The sequence below is a fragment of the Poecile atricapillus genome, chromosome Z (assembly GCF_030490865.1).
Source record: "Poecile atricapillus isolate bPoeAtr1 chromosome Z, bPoeAtr1.hap1, whole genome shotgun sequence".
Taxonomy (NCBI): Eukaryota; Metazoa; Chordata; class Aves; order Passeriformes; family Paridae; genus Poecile; species Poecile atricapillus.
Genome location: NC_081289.1, coordinates 135,033,070 through 135,052,953, shown reverse-complemented (window position 1 = coordinate 135,052,953; position 19,884 = coordinate 135,033,070). Strand labels below are relative to the sequence as shown.

Genomic DNA, 19,884 nt, shown 5'->3' with positions numbered 1-19,884 from the left:
TTCATATACGTATATATTCTATTAACAATGTGCTGTGTAGTTGGATTTTTAAAAGTCATAGTAGAGTCATCATGTAGAACACAGCAACTTGCTTTTAATAATGAGATGTAATTTTTATTATTTTATTAAACGAGTGAATCTCACTTTGTAGTCTTCTGTTTCTGAAGAGTTATGTGGAATGTAGTGACCCTGCATGACCTATTTGAATTTATGCTTCAATCCCTTTTTCAGTTATTTATTTATCTGACTAGACTTGTAAAATTTTTTCTACTTTTTTTCTAGGGTGGAGAGAGGAAGTTTATACAGCTGAACATCCTTAACTTTAAACTGTTCCTTCAGAAAGAATTTGTATAACAGCTAAAACTTGTAGATGAAAGCAACTAGCTATTTCAGTAAGCATACTGTAAAAGTAAAAATGTGGAACATTTTTAAGTAGGTGCATTTGCCAATCCAGATGTTGCTCTCTCATTAAGATTTTCTGCTGTGCTCTAGGAAAAAGCACATTGTTGTGCTACTTTAATGTGCTGTTCACCATTATGTTGGATTGGCAACATGGGGTATCATTGAAACTTTCTGTAGGAAACTGCTCTAGACACTCACTTTCCCCTGTGAGAGTTTGCAGCTTGTCTGTTAGGTTAGTTTTATATGTTTGTTCAACTGCTGCTTTCCTTCATGTGAAAGGGAGGAAGGGGGAACACGACTGTGATAGTGCACTGTCAAGTTACAAGCAGCTAAGGTTCTTAGAAACCCGCATACAGTTCCTTATGGGGAAGAATCCAAAACAATTCTTTCAGCAATAACCTCTGTCTTGCTCAGGCAATTCTGTCTGCTGTGTCATTTTGAGCTCTCCTAGTTATGTGTCCTGCATGCTTGAAGTACAGTTTAGAGTTTGGTCTGTGGTTAGACTTGTACATAGAATAATGTACATAGAATAAAGTACTTTTGCTACCCAGTGCAGACCTGTGGTGATGGGATGGTGGAGTTTTAACGAATGCTTAATTATGATTTTGCCGCTTTACAAATGACTGTCCTGATGATAATACTAAAATGGGCAGTGGTCAGAGGAATCTGCTCATGTATGAACGTGTTGGCAACCTAAATACATGGAGATGTAGTTAGTATAACATGATACACAGGTTAGTTTTTGGTAAACGTTTGTTCTGTTGTTCAGTGGTCAGATTTAGGCTTACTTCTAAGTTTAGAGAAAGAGCTAGAAAGTTTCCCTTAGGTGGCTATTAATCTGTTTTAAAGCTTGAAGGCTAAATCCTCAGAGTGATAGAGGTATGCAAATTGAATCATGAACTTGCCTGCCAGAGAACTGAATGGTATCGAGTTGGAATCTTACTTTCTTTATTTTTTGTTTAGATATTGAAGAAGAATAAAAAGCTCCTCAAAGGTTTGGAAGGTTGAATGTCATCAGCATGAAGAGCTTAAAAGCAAAGTTCAGGAAGAGTGACGTAAGTATTTCTGCTCCCTTTGATTGCTGGTTTTTATGCTGGAAACAAGTTCTTCACTCCCACCTTGATAAGCTTGTAGGTTAATGAATTACAGGGAAGAAAGCACAAAAGCAACAACTGAGTACAGTATGGAGTAGGCTGTTTCTATTTGTAGAGCCATTATCTATTATGCAAATTAACAATATTTTACTACCTTGCTCCCCATAGCTGAATCATACACGTCTGTGGGGTCTGCAGAACTTCTGTTAGATTGTGCTGGTGCCCAGACTGGAGCTTTGTTCCTGGTTTAGGATTAAGCCTCATAAGGACTTTGCTACCCAATAATATTTCTGTTTAAGCCTAATACCATTCTTATCAGTGTGGTGTTTGAGCACTTAATGTAATTCTCCCCAGTCTGTGGCAGGGTTCCTTTGTCAGCAAGAATACAGGAACCAGCTGAGCCATTAGGGCAGCTGTGGTTTATCAGTTCTAGTGTGACATGAGGAGTGGATATGAGACTTGAGTGGGGAAGGAAGACATAGATGTAGAGGTTCTCAGGAGAATCTCCAGATCAGCATTTAGGGAGACATTAGGCTGCACATAATCTTGCTTGTTGTGAAAGTATTGGTGGAAAACCAAACTTTGACATATGTAACAAGCAATACTTCCTTGGAGTAATGGAACTGCTGTAGTCTAGTCCTATTCTTGTCCTTCTGTTCCTACTACTACTCATTCCTGGTTTTTGTGTTGCTAGTAATAAATCTGTGAAATAGGTGTGTTTAATTGACTTTCCAGGTATCATGTGGAATTTGTAAGAAATCTTCATGATCTGTGAAGAGCACAGTGTTTCATTCTTCATCCTAAGTTTTTGTGGCCTTTTGAAAGAAGTGATGTATTTTTCGTCATCTCCAGATTTGCATGGGGTCCTGGGGCAGCTGTGTTGGATGAAGGTGCTTAGGTTTGAAAATGGAGCGTCTTGAGAAGTTTTGATGTTCAGGAGTAAAGTTACACAGTGCACAGTGTGGGTGTTTTGATGTAATGATGCTGCTCTCACAGCACACCGTTAGAGTAATGTGTCTTTAGCCAGCCTGTAGTGCACATCAATAGCAGAAGAAGGTAGGGTTGCTGTTGAGGTGTAACCTGCAGATGTGCTGGATACTGCTCAGAAAGTCTTTTGAGCTGTAGGTTAGCATTAGATTAGCATTGGTACAGCTGCTGAATTGGTGTCTTTGCAGCAGCAGCACTGGTGGATGCTTTGCTCCTTCAGTTTAGCAAGAGGTATTTCTTAAAAGACTGCCTCTATAAACAAGCTAAATATGTAAACCAACCTTTGCTTTCTAGACTATCTAGAATATTTCAGAAATATTCTAATTTTGGGTGCAGAGGAAAACACTTTTGACTATTTAAGCAGTATTTGGTTTCCTTGGTCACTGGACTGAATCAGCCAATAGCAAAGTGTCTTGTGCCACTTCACAACAAACAAAAATTATATCACAAGTCTCTGATGTCTCATCTCACTGAAGTTGCCTCTCAGTTTAGAGCTGCTAGAGTTCCACAGGAGCAGCAGCAATTGCTATTTTGAGTTCACCCACACCGCTAAAATTTTTAATAGGCATCTGCTTGGGTAATGAGAGCAGTCCATTGGCTAATACATGAACACACTTGGAAGTTAGGTGTGCCCATATGTGAGGATGACTTCATTCACAATTTTATGTTGCTTGGCTGGGCTGCTGCTCTAGAGCAAAGGCTAAGCGACATGTGTGATGAAACCAGACCTTGCTGTAGGAGTTCAGCCACTGTCATAAATCGCACTGGTTCACTTACTACTTACTTATCTAGCCCTGATAACTTGTGTGCACCTCTCCCCAGAATCAAGGGCAGTCTCAATGTAATTGCTGTTTTGGTACTACTGTCTACTGGCTGGAGACTAGGTTGACCGCAAAGGATTTTTCAGATACCTAAAATTTAGATATGCAGCTCTAAGAGCACAACAGTCTAAATCCGTGACAGTCTGGTTTCCTCTGTTTTGAAGCCAAGCCTTAAGGGCATAATTCAAGGCAACCAAAGGAGCTGTCCTATATTTTGTGCAAGATAAGTGAGGAAAATTATCCTTCTCTTCAGTTTCCAGAAGCTAGTCTTAGTTACAGTTTTTGAGGAGGAGAAAAAGGATGTCTTTTTAATGGGAATTAGTTGGTTGTATTTGTGTCTCAGTTTATAAGATGTGGTAACTGCTCTTGGATTGGGGATGAGGGTAGAGTCATAAGAGATGTGCTGAGTATTTTTCTCATTCCTCTCTAAAGGAAGTCTTTAAGGTACTGTATTTTAGAACTGAAGATTTCTTGGGGTAAAGAGGAGTACCCTTGTCTGTAACTTCATTGTTAGAAACATTGCATTAGAAAATAAGCAGTGGGAAGAGTAGGAGGTAAGTGGTCAAGATGTGCATGAGAAACAGGAATTACAAACACTTCTCCAGCAGTAGGGCTGGTAACATAGAATGAAGACCACGAAGGAAATTTCACTGACATATTGAAGCTCTCTAGGCTTTTCTGCAGTGGCTGAGTTGAAAATGAGTATAACTGCTGATCTTCAAATGTATTTCTTGATGTCTCTGACAGAGGGCATTGCTTTGGTGCTCAAATGCCACCAGTCTTGATGCTTGTGAAAAAAATGGCCCTCCTTCCTCTTTTTTCACATGTGCTCTTCTCATATTGAGGGTATCTGACCCTGCAGTGAGCCAGGTCAAGGACAAGAAGTGAGGGAGAAACACTTTGTGGGGTGAATGTCAGATGGGTAACTCTCTGCTCTGTGCTACTGTAGGGTCAGCCTTGGGAGGAATGGTGGGGGTTGGAGGAACAGCAGGACATCCCTTTCTCCAGTTGTTCCTTGGTTTAGTTCCATTGTCTGATCACACCCTGAGAATATTGACACAAAAAGCACAAGGCTGGGCAGGCCAGGAAAGGAGCTGCAGGGATACACAAGTAAATAAGGCTGCTAATTTAAATATTTAGGAGGCTTGATACAGTCCACAGCTGAGAGATGACAGTATGAGTCTCAGATGGAAGAGAGACTCCTCACTTCATGCTTTTGTTGTATCCCTGTATTTCACCTGATTTACTATGTGTGAAGCCAGCTCCATTAACTGGAGAATCCTTTGTCCTTGACACACTTAATCGCTGTGAAATCCTTCCTGAGGGTGACTGTTGCCATGTGAACACGTGTATGTGGAGAGAAGGAATGAGATTTATCGCTCTGTCACTAATGACTATTGTCAAAGCATGATGTGTAGTCACAGGAGGATGCTTGTAGACTGGGAGTCTGTGAACAGGGTGCTTGGGTGGAAGCAAATGCCACGACTGGAAGCTAAGCAATGGATGTGCACACTTAAAGAATGTGTAGACAACAGAAAGCGCAATCATGTCTTGACAAAGCAACAAGACTCTTCTGTCTGAGAAGCTGTATTTACTCTCCTCATCTCTTGCTTCTCATTATCAAACTCAAAAGCTACCATCAAACACATAAAAGCTGACCGCCTAAAAGGAGGACCATTTTAATTGTTGTTAGAGGCTATCACATGTAACACTTGAAAAAGTTGCTATAGTAATACCAGGAACTATCACTGCAGAGATGAATTTGTTTATATGTAGTCCATAGTTTATTCACACAATGGAGAATGAATGTTTCTACCCAGTAAGACAGAAGTTCTTCATAGTTTCTGCTTAGAAAAGCAGATTTTGAAAAATTACAATTAAAAATATAGCTATTGATGTCTTATTAGTCCTATAATATTTAAGATTGGAGTGTTTTCTGTAGTAGCTAGTCAATTTGTGCCTGACTTCAAAGGTGTCTCGAATCTTAAACAGTGACAAAGTAGATTTTCAAATGTGTGAAGATTAAGCCTGTCTAAACATGTTTTGCCTGTTTCTTAAATATGACAAGATGCTTGTCACCATTTTCAGACACCTACACATACTTAAGTGTCGAGCTCTTTGATACTAGGATAATGCAAGTGTGTAAGTGGTTTGTTCAGGTAGATTGGCTTTTAACCATGTTCTTGTTTACTCTAGAAAAGGCATATTGTGTGAAGGCTCTGATGGTTTGGATTGTTTTCACTATCTTAAGTCTATAGGCAGAAACTGGAAAGCTTTAGCATCCTTTTCTTTAAGTACTGAAGATCATCTGAAAAACATGTACTGCAATTTGACCAAGACCAGTTTTCTTCTAATTGCTATCTTCTCGAATGGGCAAGAAGATTAGAATTGGGATTTGTTTCCAAATATTTGTTTCCTCAATACTGTAATTAAAATAATAGAGTGTATTTTAAAATTGAAAATTGACTGTGCAGTTCAGCAGAAAAGGTACATATTGTCAGAAGCATAACCAAGACAGGCTGGGATTCCCCAATGCTACTTACCAGCATTAACTTCTGATATTTCTGGAAATGCCTATTTGTTGTACTATTTCATGGGCATAGAGAAGTTTGCAGTTCTAATGAAAATTTCTGCTTTTTGGCCTTTGCTGTAATCATTGTTCTCATGTGTTCTGGGCTGAATGTGCGGGAGAGCAAAACTTGGTTGGGCAACTTTAAAAGTAATAAGCAGGATCTCCTGCAAACAGCCTTTAAATTGCTCAGTCCACTGAAAGCTACAGTTAACCTAAAAAGGAGCATGGGGTTGAGATTTGCAGTATCTGCTTTATACACAGATACTTTCTTTCAGAGTAAATATGACAAAATAACACCACATACAAAGTTCTGTCTGGCAAAAAAAGTGAAATGGCAGTGTTGTTTGACCACTGTACATAATTATTTAGAAAATGGACTACTGAAGCTTGCTTTTATTTCAGTATCCTGCTTTTGTTGTGTGTTGGATTGAACCAGCCTGAAACACATCATCATGACTGTTACTTTTGCTCAGTTTACTGTGTGCTTCAGTAGTAATCTTTGATTCTACAATACAGTGTGTGAAGGAAGGCTTGATCTCCAGACCGGACAGGTTGCCCTCAACCAGTTCTTCTTGGGAATGGAAAACCACCCCATGTTCTGCTGTTTGGCTTCATGCCTCCAGTTCTGGACAGCATAAGGCTCTGCTCTTCTCAGCTCGCTCTGCTTTGTCCTGGAAAGAAATTGAACATGTTCTGAGTATGTTAGAGTAAGACCTGCTACTGTTTTCAGTCAGCTGAGGGTGAACTTCTTGCCATCAGGTAGTGTATTTTCTTTATTATTGTCAATAGGAATGTCCTCAGAGTACATATGAAATTATTTTATTCAGGTGAACTGTAATTCTGGTATGCAGGAGCCCTCCGTGACCGGGCCAATATCAGCCCAAAAGTTATGTAGCATCTCTTTTAATGGTGAAAAGAAAATGTAATGGAGAAGACAAGCAAAGACTGGAAAGTAAGGGTATAGGAAAACAGAAGGGGAGCAAGAAGATCTGACAAGGAGGAGAAAGGAGGGACAGTTGAAGGATCAGAGTTACTGTTTTGGTGACTGTTCTGTGAGAAGAAGCAACTCAGCTGCTGTGGGCTGCCTGTTGATCATATGTCTCTGGATGGGAAAGTACAAAAAGTGTTTAAGGCTAAATAACTTGCAGATACTCTGTAAACAACCTGCAGCATCTCCAAATGTTTGAGACAGAAAGGCGAGGGAATTGGTTAAATGAGAGCTGTGCTGTGGTGTTTGGAATTGCAGTAGATGTACCTGGGTTGGAGTTGGTTTACTTTGAATAAACACATGGTTATTTCCTTAAACAGGATTATGAAATGGGAGTGAGTAGGAAAAAGAAAAGCAAATTGGCATAAAAAACTGGAGAAAACTAGTATTTTTGAATCTGTTGATGACAAGAAAGGAATCTTTTTGTGTAGAAACATTTCTTTTGTGTCCCTTTAAAGAGAGCACAAAATTTCAAAGCCTTCCAACTTTGGAAGAGTTGGGAAAAAAACATTTGTAATTTTTTCATTTATTTGTTTATCTTTAGTTAGATTTAAATGTAAAGCAAAATAAATTAAAAAATTATAAATGAGCAGTCTGTGTGTCCTTAATGTGGTACACTATATCCCCTCTTCCTTTTTGGCACTGCTTGTGTCTTATCTGATATGAAGTTGTCTGTTAAAACTCATGTGAAGGAGAGCATTTTTAAGGAATGGCCTAATCTTTGTGTTTGAAGGCTTTTGTCTTGCCTTTTGTTGCTAGTAAAGACAGTTTGCTGTGAATATCTGCTGTAATATTATCTAGTGAATATCACACCCACACACTTCAGATTTGAGCCTTTTCGTTCTGTGTTTATATTTTGGTAGACTGAATGATACAAGCAGACAGCAAATGCTAAGGAGTGAGTCAGACCGAGAGAGGTGTATTAAAGACCTTATTCCAGCAGTGTGTTCCAGTGCTGTTCTTCAAGCGGCTGTTCTGATTGTGTGTAGTCCAGGCCAAAATCCAGCATTAGGGGCATATCAAGCCCTTTTTTGTTTCCTTGCACATTGCCACACTTGAGGTATGCTGAATATGTCTCATACATGTTCTGAATATCTGTGAAGCTAAAGCGTAGAGTAGAGCCATTGTTTCAGTGGCCATTCTTCCCAGGAAATGGGAAGTGTGGACTTGTGTAGTTGTTCTGACATCTGAAAACTGTTTAATGAGCTATTTTGCCTACTTCAAGACCTAAATGATCTGGACAAAGCTACAGCCTTAAGCTCTTAAAAGTACTGTTAAATTTGAGCTGGCAAAAGCCATCACAGTGGAATGTCTTTTAACTACAGCTTCAAAATATCTTAATTTCTTTGACTCACAGTTTGCATCCACATTTATTGTTCCTACAGGTTCTATCTTTCCCTGTATTTAGATTGTTATGTGGACTCCATATTTACCTTGAAGTATTTTGAGGTAGAAAATGCTCTTATTCCACATGACACTAGTGCTGCTTCCTACTATTTGGATTTTTGCATTCATATAATTAGCAAAACATAATCTGAAAACAGCTGAATTTACTCCTGTAGAGCTGTATGAGGACTCTCATTCCCCAGATACGCTGCATTTGTCTCAGATAAAATACGCAGCTAACTGTCCAGAACACTTGCATTGACTTGATTACAATTATAGAAGCAAAGGTATTTTAATAACTTTGCAAATGATGTGGTTGCTGATGCGTATGAATGTGCCTGACATACCTGTGTGGCTCAGTTCATGGGTGCATACCTCTTCTCTTTCATCTTTGCTTCTTTGCTGTGTGTGGTGGAAACTTCTTGGGAATCTTGCCAGCTTGGGTAACCCGTCTGCTTATCCAGAGCCTGAAACAGGGCCCTTTGAAGTCAGAAGAAAGACTTCGGTCTGCTTGGATGAACACTGAATCAAGGACGAAAACCAAAATGCTGGCTCCATGGATGCATATGGCGGGCTCCAGTAAGGGATGAATTTCCCCTCAGTGTAGCATTTAAATACACTTGCATATTGAAGATGGTCTGATTGGCAGGTTATCCAACAGTGGCTTCTTTTTGGGGTCTAGAGGTTGAGTTTTTGTTCTGTTGCTCCAGCTTTTTTTTTTTTTTCCTTTGGGGCATGTTTGATGATGTGGTTCTGTCTGACAGGAGCAATGGCAACCCATTACATCTAGTTTCTGTCTACCCTCTTTTAGTTTAAAACCATTACCCTTTGTCTTATTGCCACAGGTCTGGAGAAAAGTATGAAAAGGCCACAGTAAACTATTCTGGAGCCTTCTCCAGGCTGCGCAACCCCATCTTTGTCAGCTTGTCCCCAAAGGAGAGGTGCTCCAATCCTTTGATCTCCAGCAGGTCCCTGTCCCTCCTGTGCAGGGACCCCAGCTCTGGATGCTCCAGCTGAGTCTCAGCAGAGCAGAGCAGAGGGGCAGAATCCCCTCCCTCCCCTGCTGCCCACGGGGCTCTGGATGCAGCCCAGGACACGTTTGGCCCTCTGGGCTGTGAGTGCCATGGCCGGGGCATGTCCAGCCTCTCACCCACAGCACCCCCAGGTCCTTCTGGGCAGGGCTGCTCTGGGTCTGTTCATGCCCAGCCTGTGTTGATACCGGGGGCTGCTCTCACCCAGGTGTAGCACCAGCACCTGGCCTTGTTAAACCTCATGAAGGACCACGGACCTACTTCTTGAGCTTTTCCAGGTCCCTCTGAATGGCATGAGGTCATACACACCTCTCGGCATGGTGTCATCTGTAAATTTGCTGAGAGTGCACTGGATCACACTGGCTGTGTCACAAATGGAGACACTGAGCAGTCCTGGTCCTGGTACAGACCCCTGAGGGACACCTCTTGTCACTGATCTCCATCTGGACATTATGACATTGATGACTGCCTCCTGGATGTGGCCATCCAGCCAATTCCTTACCCACCAAACAGTCCTCCAGAGCCATGTGTCTTCAGTTTAGAGAGCAGCATTTTGGGAGAGGCCATGTGTTGATGACATTATTTCTATGTGTGTATCAGGAGAAGAAGCAGAACACTTTTCTTTAATTCCTTCACTGGCTAAGGGAACCTGAGCAGTATACCACGTGCTTATGCCTTATGTTGTTGAGAAAGACTACGAGTTCAAACTGTCTTGGAGTGTGTTATTGGCACAGTAACAGCATACTTAAGGATGGGATTCTTGTGGATTTCATTTTGACCACCCAGTTGTATTCCTGTCCCACTTGGTACAAACAGCCTGTTGCTGTCTAATTTTGCTGGATTTGTATCACAGCTGTCTCCAGTCCTGTGTCAAAGTGTGATAAATGCAGCAGGCAGCAGGTGTGTATCCCTGCAGCCCTGGTGTTGCAGATAGGGATTGTTGCATGTGAAGTGTCGCAGCACAAGAAGCTGCCCTAGGCTTCATGTTGGGCAGCAGTTTTTTTCCAGTAGTGAATACCACTTCTTAATGCATATGTTGTTTGCTTGTAAACTTGGAGTTGCTCAGTGTGTTTTGGTTTTGTTTCTCATAGTGTAGGTTCCTTGTGTGCAAGCCAGGTCTCGCTTCAGCTGGATTGCTGTGCTGGTTATTTAGCATGTTGTGCACTCAAGAGGAAGGTTGTGTTTCCATGTGTTTGTGAGGAACGTTAGCTCAGATTAATGTCACAGAAAAAAGTTCCTGAAAATTTCCAGTGGTGATGTACTGCAGCTATCTCCATTTACTCAGATGATGGTAAGATGCATGAGATCAGATGTAGGTTTTTGGCTTTTCATGTTTGTGAGTAATTTTGCTTTCCTTAGAGGATCATTTAAGGAAAATAAATGTAATTTATGTTAATTTATATTGTTTTCTAAACTGTAATATAGTGGATGGGATGGGACAAACATTAACAGTGTGTGGGGAAGATACACTATATGGTTATATATGGCTATAGGTAAGTTTCTTCTGTTGACCACTGGTTTCTGTTAAATTGCTTGGGATATTGGGATAAAGCATGGTATGTTTTTTTCTCATTTGTATGTGTGATGCTTGCTCAGTCATTACACATGAGGTGGTAAACACCAAAGTTTCTTTATTATTTTCTTCTTTTAATTTAGGCTAGCTGGGGGAGCATGAGACACGCTTCTGGTCATAGAAGCTCCTGTCTAGACTGTTCTCATTCACTGTATCTTTGCATAGTTTTGGGCAAACGAGCAACTATGGCTGCTGTTTCACCCTGTAAAATACTCAGTAGCTGTGTCATTTAGCTGTGCAGTGTTGAAGGGAATTCAACTCTGTCCAATTTGAGAATTTCTGATGCAAAATGGAAGAATATGAAGTAAGTGTTCTTCAGTGACCAGGAAGGCAAGTTTAGCAAGTTAACTTCTAGGTGAAATGTACTTGTCATTTTTTGTGTGTTTCTTCTGCTAGCATAAGAATGTAATTATTGTGCCTTGGAACTCCATACAAGGGAGTTTCCATGCCTGGAATTTGGATTTATAATCTGCTTCCTCCCACTTCCAAACGTAAAGTGTCATGATACTTTTAGGTGAAGATCAAATCACTTTATGATTTATTCTTGAAATGCTAAGTTACCTGTTTGCTGCAGTGGTGGCTGTGTCTGTGTCTGCCTATAAGCTAATAAGAAAACAGTCTGCTGTGTAGAAATTGCACATAAATATTACTTAACGACAAATATCTTCCTGCTCTCTGGCAGTAGCAATTCTTCCACTCATTTTCCTCTCCTGTCTCCTGGGTAACTCCCATAGGTTTAATAATGGTGGCTGGGGCAGAATTTTAATTTTCTTAAATTTATGTTTCTGTTTTAAACACTAATAGTTTTTCTGATGTTTGGTTCCCTTTCTCCCACCCTCCACTGGCCTGTAAATTACCTTAGCAGTGCTCAGTACCTTCAGTTTTATGAATGTAGGATTGCTTCAGCTCTGTACACAGGGCAAACACAATTAGAAAATTACATCCTTTGACATAAAAAAAACAACCTTGTCTGTGGTACATGTACTGAAGGTGGCTGTAAGCAAACTTAGTACAATCTCACTGAGGGGAAGGGGGCAGAATGGACACTGTAAATCTTGCCACTGCAATTTATTTAAGCTGCTAGTTGAAAATCATGAGAACTGCCAATGCAGTGCAGTAAAGGAAGGAAAAGTCAAGAGATTGGAAAAAAGGCTCAGCCCCTTGTCTTTCAATGTGATTTTTTGCTGCCTTGTGCATGGACTTATTACTCCACTTTTGCACCTTAAAAATAAGGAAGAGGTGTGGAAAAATATTTAAGTGGGGTAATTGTTGTAGGTATAATAGTAATTCTGCAGTGCTTAAATAGTGTGGAAACATGGGGACTGTGTAAATACTCTTTAAGGAGAGACAAGCAGCTTCTACCATACCCAGACTAAAATCTTTCTGAGCTCTACATAGCTTGGGTTTCATCAGACTGGTCTGATTTTGGTATGTCAGCTGGCTCTGGTGACCAAGAAAAACTCTGTCTCTTGAGCTTTCCCCTGTTTAAAATCAGTGAGTAGTTAGTGTTGTGCGCTGCTGGAGATCAGACCTGCTTTGCAGGGCTCTTGAGTTTGTCCCAAATGTGTGTAATAGGACTGCATGAGGGTCCCATCAGTAAGATTCAGAGGGGTGACTTTAAATAGAGAAGCTGTGAATGCCTCTGATCATAGTCTGCTTTAATAATCTTTTCTGAGAAGCTGAGAGCTATGTTTGTGGTGAGAAGGTGCTAAGGACTTTGTAGGACCACATCTTTTACATTTTAGTAGTTCAGTTGTAGAATTACTCACAGTTTTTGTCAGTGCATGGTCCTGCTCTGAACTAGAGCATGTCTCCTCCTGCTTTCAGTGTGTGTGTGTGATTTTGGATGAATTGTCAGTTTTCACACAGCTGAAATGCATCTTCTTTTCAAGTATGTTTGAGTAATCCATAGTGATTAAGCAAAACAAGTAGGAAAGAATGTGATCTTGCTATGTTCCATGATTGTAATGACCCCTTCTTTGAAATAAATCAGTTGTTTGTCAGAAGACTCATGTCTGCATAAGCACACGACATTGCGGCAGACAGGAAGTGCCCTAGTCTGTTGACCTCGTCTCCCAGGGAAAATCAAAAGTTCTCATTAAATTTAAAAAAAAAATAACAAAACCAAGAAAAACTCCCCCAACTTGTCTTAGTGGAAGATGAAGGCAATAACATGTATAACCTCTTTCTTTTCTGTTGTTTATGAATGTGCAATCTGATATTTAAATTGCTTATAAAACCTTTTTAATGCAGCTGAAAGGAGTGAGGTCAGATATATTTTCTTAGGGTTATATTACACTCCACAAGGGTGAACAGGAAATGGTTTAAAGGAATGCCAAGAAGCCCCTATTCCCTAACCAGTTCCCTTGTCTTTTCTTAACCAGCTTTATTTCACATTGCATGCTTCAGCTGCTGTGAGCATTTCTGGGTTGATATAGGGGCAGGTTTCAGTGTGTTCTTAAGTTACATCACCCAAGTTCCTTTGCCTGCATTTTAAAGAAAATTGTCTGGATTCTAAATACAACCAATTCTAAATACAGACCAAATGTGGTGAAACAGAGATCATGCTATGTGCATTTCTGATCTGTTAGAAGTGGTAGGTGTGCTATCATACTGACACTGTTAATGTGAAAAGAATATTCATCACAATTTCCAATTATTACCACTGTTCTCAGGAATTTGCATGTGAATTCACTTAATTCACTTTATTTCTTGAATTCTAATTCTTCTGTTTCTAGACAGGTTTTCTTCAAAGCAGCATTTTTTTTTCTTCAAGTCTAAGTAGAGAAATTTGAAAGAAACTTACATATTGCCAAATTCATGCTGTTACAAACTGTCAACCCCCATCCCCAAAAAACCAAAACCCAAACCTGAAGAAAAAAAACCAACAACATAAAAACCCCAAATCCAGATAGAAGTCTTTCTTTATCATACACTAACTGAAATATTTAAAGACCTTTTATATCTCTTTGCTGGTTTTGCTTGTCACCAAATTATCCAGCTAAGTAACACGAAAGAACACCTTGCAGAAAATAAATTTTGGAAGTAGATATTTCAAAGAGCTGTGGGGGAAGTATCTTGTTTTGTGGAGATGTGATCTGTACACAGCATGAACTTGGGCTTCCTGCTATTCTTAGGTGAGGTAAGTCCCTTCCTCTATGGGAAAGGTTACTTGCTCTAGAATAAGTTACCACTTTCTGAGGCTTTGAAAAGTAGCCATGCAGGCTCTCCTAAGGCTCTGTTTTCTGGTCTAAAAGCTCATATATATTTTTATACCTGACCTGTCTGATTCTAGATGTGCATTTGGTGGTTGCTTAAAGGCAAATCTTGAAAACACTCACAATGTTTACCAGAATGCTGCCACAATGAACATGCAAGGCTAGACCAGAAATGTACTAAATTCCTGCATAGAGTGTGTATGATGTGGATTTCTTATAGTCTTGTCTCTTCACAAGTAATTTCAAACACATGCGCGTTAAGTGTAAGTTTCAAAACTAACCTACTGCTGATCTTAAAATGTCCTTAAATAGTCACATCAGGCATTATCCTGGGCTCTTTCAAACTTAGATATCAATCCAGGATGTCTAAAGTAGGACAAAACTAACTAAGATGAGCAATAGTGTTGGTACATGACCAGGAGTTCAAACTTACTAATCTCCAGCTCCTATCCTAATAGGAATATGCAGCTGTAGCTTCTGGACACAGTGATTTGTCTCTCCAGGTTAAGCAGCTTTGCTGACCACCAGGATTAGGTGGTCTCTTGTAACAGTGCTTACAGAAGTCAGAAATATTTGTACAACAGTAATTATTAAAGAGGACTAGGAACTGTGGTTATGAAATCCATCACCCATAACAATAATTAACACAGAATGTTGAAGGTTGTGTAGAAGCCATGTAATGTGCTAAGAATCTACAACTTGGACTGAGTGCCTGCTACATGAGATCAAAACCGTCGTTTTTGAATTCTGTAACTGATTAAACACAGGGACAGGGCCTTATAATGTAATTAGAGGGTCTTCTCTAGTCCTTCTGACATTTGTAATTCTAGACTTAATTGGTTTTTCCATGCAATTAATCCTTAAAAAATGTGTGATTTGTTGCAGCTTGGGGTTGTAAGGCAAGACTCAAAATTACAAATCTTCTGGTGTTACACCCCTTCCTCACCCTGCATTTCTGGTCAGTTTTCTATTTGTTCTGGTCTGCTTTCTGTTTGTTCCTGGGCCCTTTTGGTAGAGGAAGACACCGACAGAGAGAGCCTACCATTTTTCTTTCCACTTCAGGAGTAGTCTGGCAAAGTCTGCTTGAGACCTTTGCTGGATCTTTAACAGTACTTGCTTCCTCCAGGGGTGGAGAGGTCACTTCAGTCTCCCTTTTTGGGAAAAGGGTTAAGACATTTGAGATTGCCTGCTGTTGCTCAGCCCTGAAGAAAAGTTCTTGGTTGGAAGCAAAACAAACAGAAAAAACAGAGGAAAAGAGAATATGTCTATTGACATGGAGTCTGAGTTTTATTTGAAATAGAAAAATAGAAGCCTGCACTGACATGAGTCATCATCATCCATGTTCTGTTCCTTGTTTTCTCTTCAGCTGATAGTGGGTGGAGTTGAAAAGTATTTCAAGCTAAACTAACTTCAGAAGACACCGACTTGGGAGTGAGTTACCATCAGCCTGGGCCTCCATTGTCCTCCTGCAGCTTTGAGGATCTTTTTGGCGTTTCTTCATGTGGCTTTTTCACACTGCCCTTGAGGCACTGTGCTTACCAACATATCTTAGTTGTTGTTACTGCTATAATGAAAAGCATTGCTTCTAAGCCGTGCCTTTTTCCCTCTTTCCATATCCCTGTGCTGTTCCCTGCAAGCTTTTTGTGTGTCTGTCAGAAAACTCGTACTGGGCCAGGATCTTGCTATGCTTAGTGCTGTTATTTTTATCTTCCCTTCTTGCCTTTCCAGTTTGAGGGGTTCTTCTTTTATGAGGTTTTGTTCTGAAATGAAAGCCATGTTTCCCACTTACAAAGTACCAAATGCAGATGCTCATACCTTAAAAGAGACACTGTGCTCGATTGTGGAGCAGCGGGTAAAACGTGATTTGTGCTATGCAGACATGCCGAACATTAATAAATTCCAATCACCCAAGTTGATGAAAGACACACATTATCTGTTTCTGGCAAGAATTATATTGCATCTAATTAGGCCCAACTTTGGAACATAGCATTTTATGAGGAAAGTTAATTACAATGCCTTTAGTCTTTGTTACAAGAAAGCAGTGGTGGGGAAAATCAGCAGTTGACGTTAATTTGTGCTCTCTGTGTTAATGCTTAACTATCTCAGTGTTTTAGTATGTAAGCTTGTCAGGGCTGCCATGGCACGGCAGTTTTTGGGGAGAATGTAATTTCAGCTGATGAGAATGACAGAGAATCTTATTTCCAGTAGTGGAAAGCAGCATAGTGTTCATGCAGTTCTCCCTCCTCAGGGACTCAATACAGAGAGTGCTTTTAAAAGATTTAATCAACTAATTTTTTTGTATGCAAAGTGAGGGTTGGAGTTGCTGCCATTGGTGTTAAAAAGTACCAAACACATTCTATTTGTGATCTCTTCTACCTTCCTTTTTGATATCCCAATTTAAACCTCCTTTCTGAGCGAAACCAGTCTCCCTGATTTATGTTGCAGCTATGACTGCATACCCTGCAGAAACTGAAAGAAAGTAAAGTGACCCATTTAGGAAACATCTTAAGAGCGTTTACAATTTTTCCTGGGATTGGGCAGAATCAGTCTTAGATTCCTTAGATTTCACAAGGTCCTTTGTCAGAAGCAGAACTAGTGAAGCGTGGCCCCCCTGCATGGTTGTTTTGTACTCCACATTATCACAGTACCTGTGGTTTTTCTCACTCTGGCCTTTAGTGTCTGCCTTTTCTGCTCTTTCTCTGACATCTGTGCAGAGGCAACTCTCTCCCGTCACTCTCTCCAGGGTCCCATGTGCCTGCCAGGCATCACACAGTGTCTGCTGGGGCTGTCCCAAGTTACTAAAGCAGGTACTGCAGGCAGCTGTTTGGCGTTTGACAGATCAAACAATAGCTAAGCTCATGCTGCAGCCTTTGGTGGAAGCACAGCATTATTCTTGTCAACATAATCAGTTTTCCATGAAACTTGCATGAGTGTATTTATCTTGGAGACTGCTTTCTAGCTTTTGGTAATCTTGGAGTAGGTATACTGGTATAGAATGATTACATAAATCTCTGGGGGGTTGGGGAGGGAGAGGAAATGGCACCAAATTGAATTTTATTTCTAGAGGAGCCATTCTGTAAAAAAACAGAACCCTCAAACGTGTATTGCTGAGTTTGCTAAAACCAGCTTTATCAAGGGATGAATGTTTCTCTTGGTCACAAAGCAGTGGTAACAGCTACCAGCTGGGACCTGTTTCTAAAGCTGACAATTTATATTTAAGTGTAGGGATGTGATTTCATCCTGCGCTAAATAAACTTGTTAGGAGATCTGATTCAACTCTGTAAAATAGTTGGAATTATGAAAGTAGTGTTGCATTGAACTTGTTTAATTAAACAAGTTCAACAATTTAAAGCTGCCTAACGTAGCAGTTCTGGAGACTGTCCTTTTTTTGTCAAGCATCTGGCTATCCTTGGAATCTGAGAATAATTAAGGTTAGATTTTTTTTCTCTAGTGCTTTGTGCAATGGCACTTTCAACCCTGACAGAAATGTTAGGATAAACTGAACTCTGACACTCATTTGCCTGCACTGTTTCTAATAAAATAAGTAGACCTCTGCCTTTTGTGACATCATTACAGTACCTTTGTTCCTACCTGAATATCATGTATGTTATGTTGATAGGATCATGCATGTCATGCTGTAACCCCTTGTCACAGAAGAGTCATATTTAAAGTGATTATTATTTGACTCATAAGAGTCAAAACTGTCAATGTTTTCAGAACTTTAATGATAGAACTCGCATCCTGTTTCTTGCTACTTTTGTACTGTTTATTCAGACAAGAAATGGAAGAGAATAAGGTACTTTGTCATTATCATAATTGTGCTTTATTGTATGATATAAATTTTCCAGCTTCACCCTTCAGAGGTTTATTGAATCTCACATGTCTGAAAATGCATGTGCAGGAATGATGTCTACCTGTGCCTGCTCTGTCCATTGTTGCTGCCTTCTCCATTCTGTCAGAGCAGCAGAGGTTTTAGGAGAGGAAGCTCTTGAGATGCCTTGTTTCAGGAGATGTTGCCTAAAAACTGGCAGTCGTTAAATAATTTTCATGCAAAGTCTGTATCTTCTGTATGAGAGATACATAGAGCTTTCTCAGGAGCTCTTACCATGAGCCTGTTACCTGGGAAAGGTGCTGTAGCCTAGTGAACAGTAAAATGTGTTACTGTGATAGCAAATAAGTTCTTACAACTGGTAGGTTCTAACATCTCAGACAAGATGCAAGTGACGGGTGGACAAGTTTTGCAACACAGGTTCTGTGGAGCTTGGGAGCTGCTCCACAGATGCTCTTTCTGTGAGAATGAACTCTTCGTCGTCTTATTTGGCTTTGCTTGGCTTCCCCTCTGTATTCTGAGGCCAGCAAACAAGATGCTCCACTGTAGGATATTGGCACTGATATCACACAGCTGTAGTGACTTTCTTAGTCTTTCTTAAGCATACACGTGAATCTAAGTGCAAAAAAGGATTGTTTGGAGTAGATGAACTGAAACAGTGGGATTAGTTTATTGAGACAATGAGATTTTTGCCCTCTTCTGTGGGGAGTTGTTGGGACTTGTAGCAAAATGCATCAGACCACAGCCTTCATAGCTTTGAGGAATATAATACATAGTTGTGATACCATCTCATTTGAGCTGTACTGTTTCTGCTTGTGGTGTTTCAATAGTGCAGTTGTTTTGTGAGCCTGGGATGCTGTCTGGAAGAGCAAGTGATTTCCCATTGAGTCATCTGTGGCAGAGCAAAGACTACAGCAGGAAAATGTGTTCAAAAAACAGATCTTGAAAGCTTGCATTCAGTGGTAAAAACAGGACTTTGCAATGCTGCCTTTTGTAAAGCACAAGCAGTCAGTGGCCTGATGCAGGACCCTGCAAAGACCTAACTGCACAGATTTCTTTTTCCTTCATTGCGTGTAAGCTGGGTGGGTTTGCAGGAAAAAGCTCTGGTTCCCATTGTCATCTGAAATATGAACTCTGCTTTACATTCCTGACCTGTAACAGAGCTATTTCAAAGCCATGCTTTTTCTCCTCCAAAACAGCATGTGTTGAATTATAATGGCCCATCCTGCAATGCAGACGTTTTAATTTTCAACAGGCATGAATGTCTGCAAGGAGGTGAAAGTTCAGGGTGAGGGGGGAAGGCTAACTCAGAAAATATGAACAGAAATATGTTCCATTCCCAACCCTCTGTTATTTAGAGCATTCTCACCAAAAGAAATTAAAACCAGAAAGAATTTTAAAACGATTTTTATCTTGAGAAGAACTTGATGCCTGTTTCAGGTTTGGAATGTAAGTCATGAATAAAAAGACATCTTATTTTTGTGTACAACTTCACAGCATTTAGATGGTGGAGGGAAAACACACATTTCAAGTTAAAAATTGGTGTGTAATTATGCGTAATATGCAAAAATAAGTGATTATCTTGCTTAGCCATGATAGTTTGGCCTATGGAAAGTGGAACCTTCTGCAACCTATGTTTTCCTTTGTAAACACCAGACATTCTTCATGTATTGTAAAGTATACTGTCTGCAAGTTGTGCTGTTGAGATGGATAACTACAGCCCTTCATGCATCTGTTGCTCACTGCTCCCCTGGCTCTTCTCTGAGCAGAAGAGAAACATTTCCATTTTTTTGGTGTGGTGTGGTTGCAGATTTTTGTAGCTCAGGGACTGAGCAGCATGAGAGGTAGCTGCAGTGGTAAGTAAGATATCAATTCTGCTGTACTTCTGATAAAACATAAGGGTTGAGAGTTGGGGAGCCAAGATGTGGGCAAGTAGCTAAAGAGCTTAAGCTGTGGTGGTGGATTGGCTTTTATGGAGTCCTG

At 40.3% G+C, this 19,884-nt stretch overlaps 1 protein-coding gene across 3 annotated transcripts in view; it reads left to right on the top strand.

Annotated features, from left to right (window-relative positions):
• The window catches only part of RAI14 (retinoic acid induced 14), an 87,993-nt gene that overhangs the window by 9,266 nt on the left and 58,843 nt on the right, over nucleotides 1–19,884 (top strand). For all 3 annotated transcript variants that reach the window (XM_058864658.1, XM_058864656.1, XM_058864657.1), the window contains exon 2: nucleotides 1,366–1,457. In XM_058864658.1, coding sequence (XP_058720641.1) covers nucleotides 1,422–1,457 — 36 coding nt within the window. In that variant the 5' untranslated portion in view covers nucleotides 1,366–1,421. The remainder of the gene's footprint in view (nucleotides 1–1,365; nucleotides 1,458–19,884) is intronic.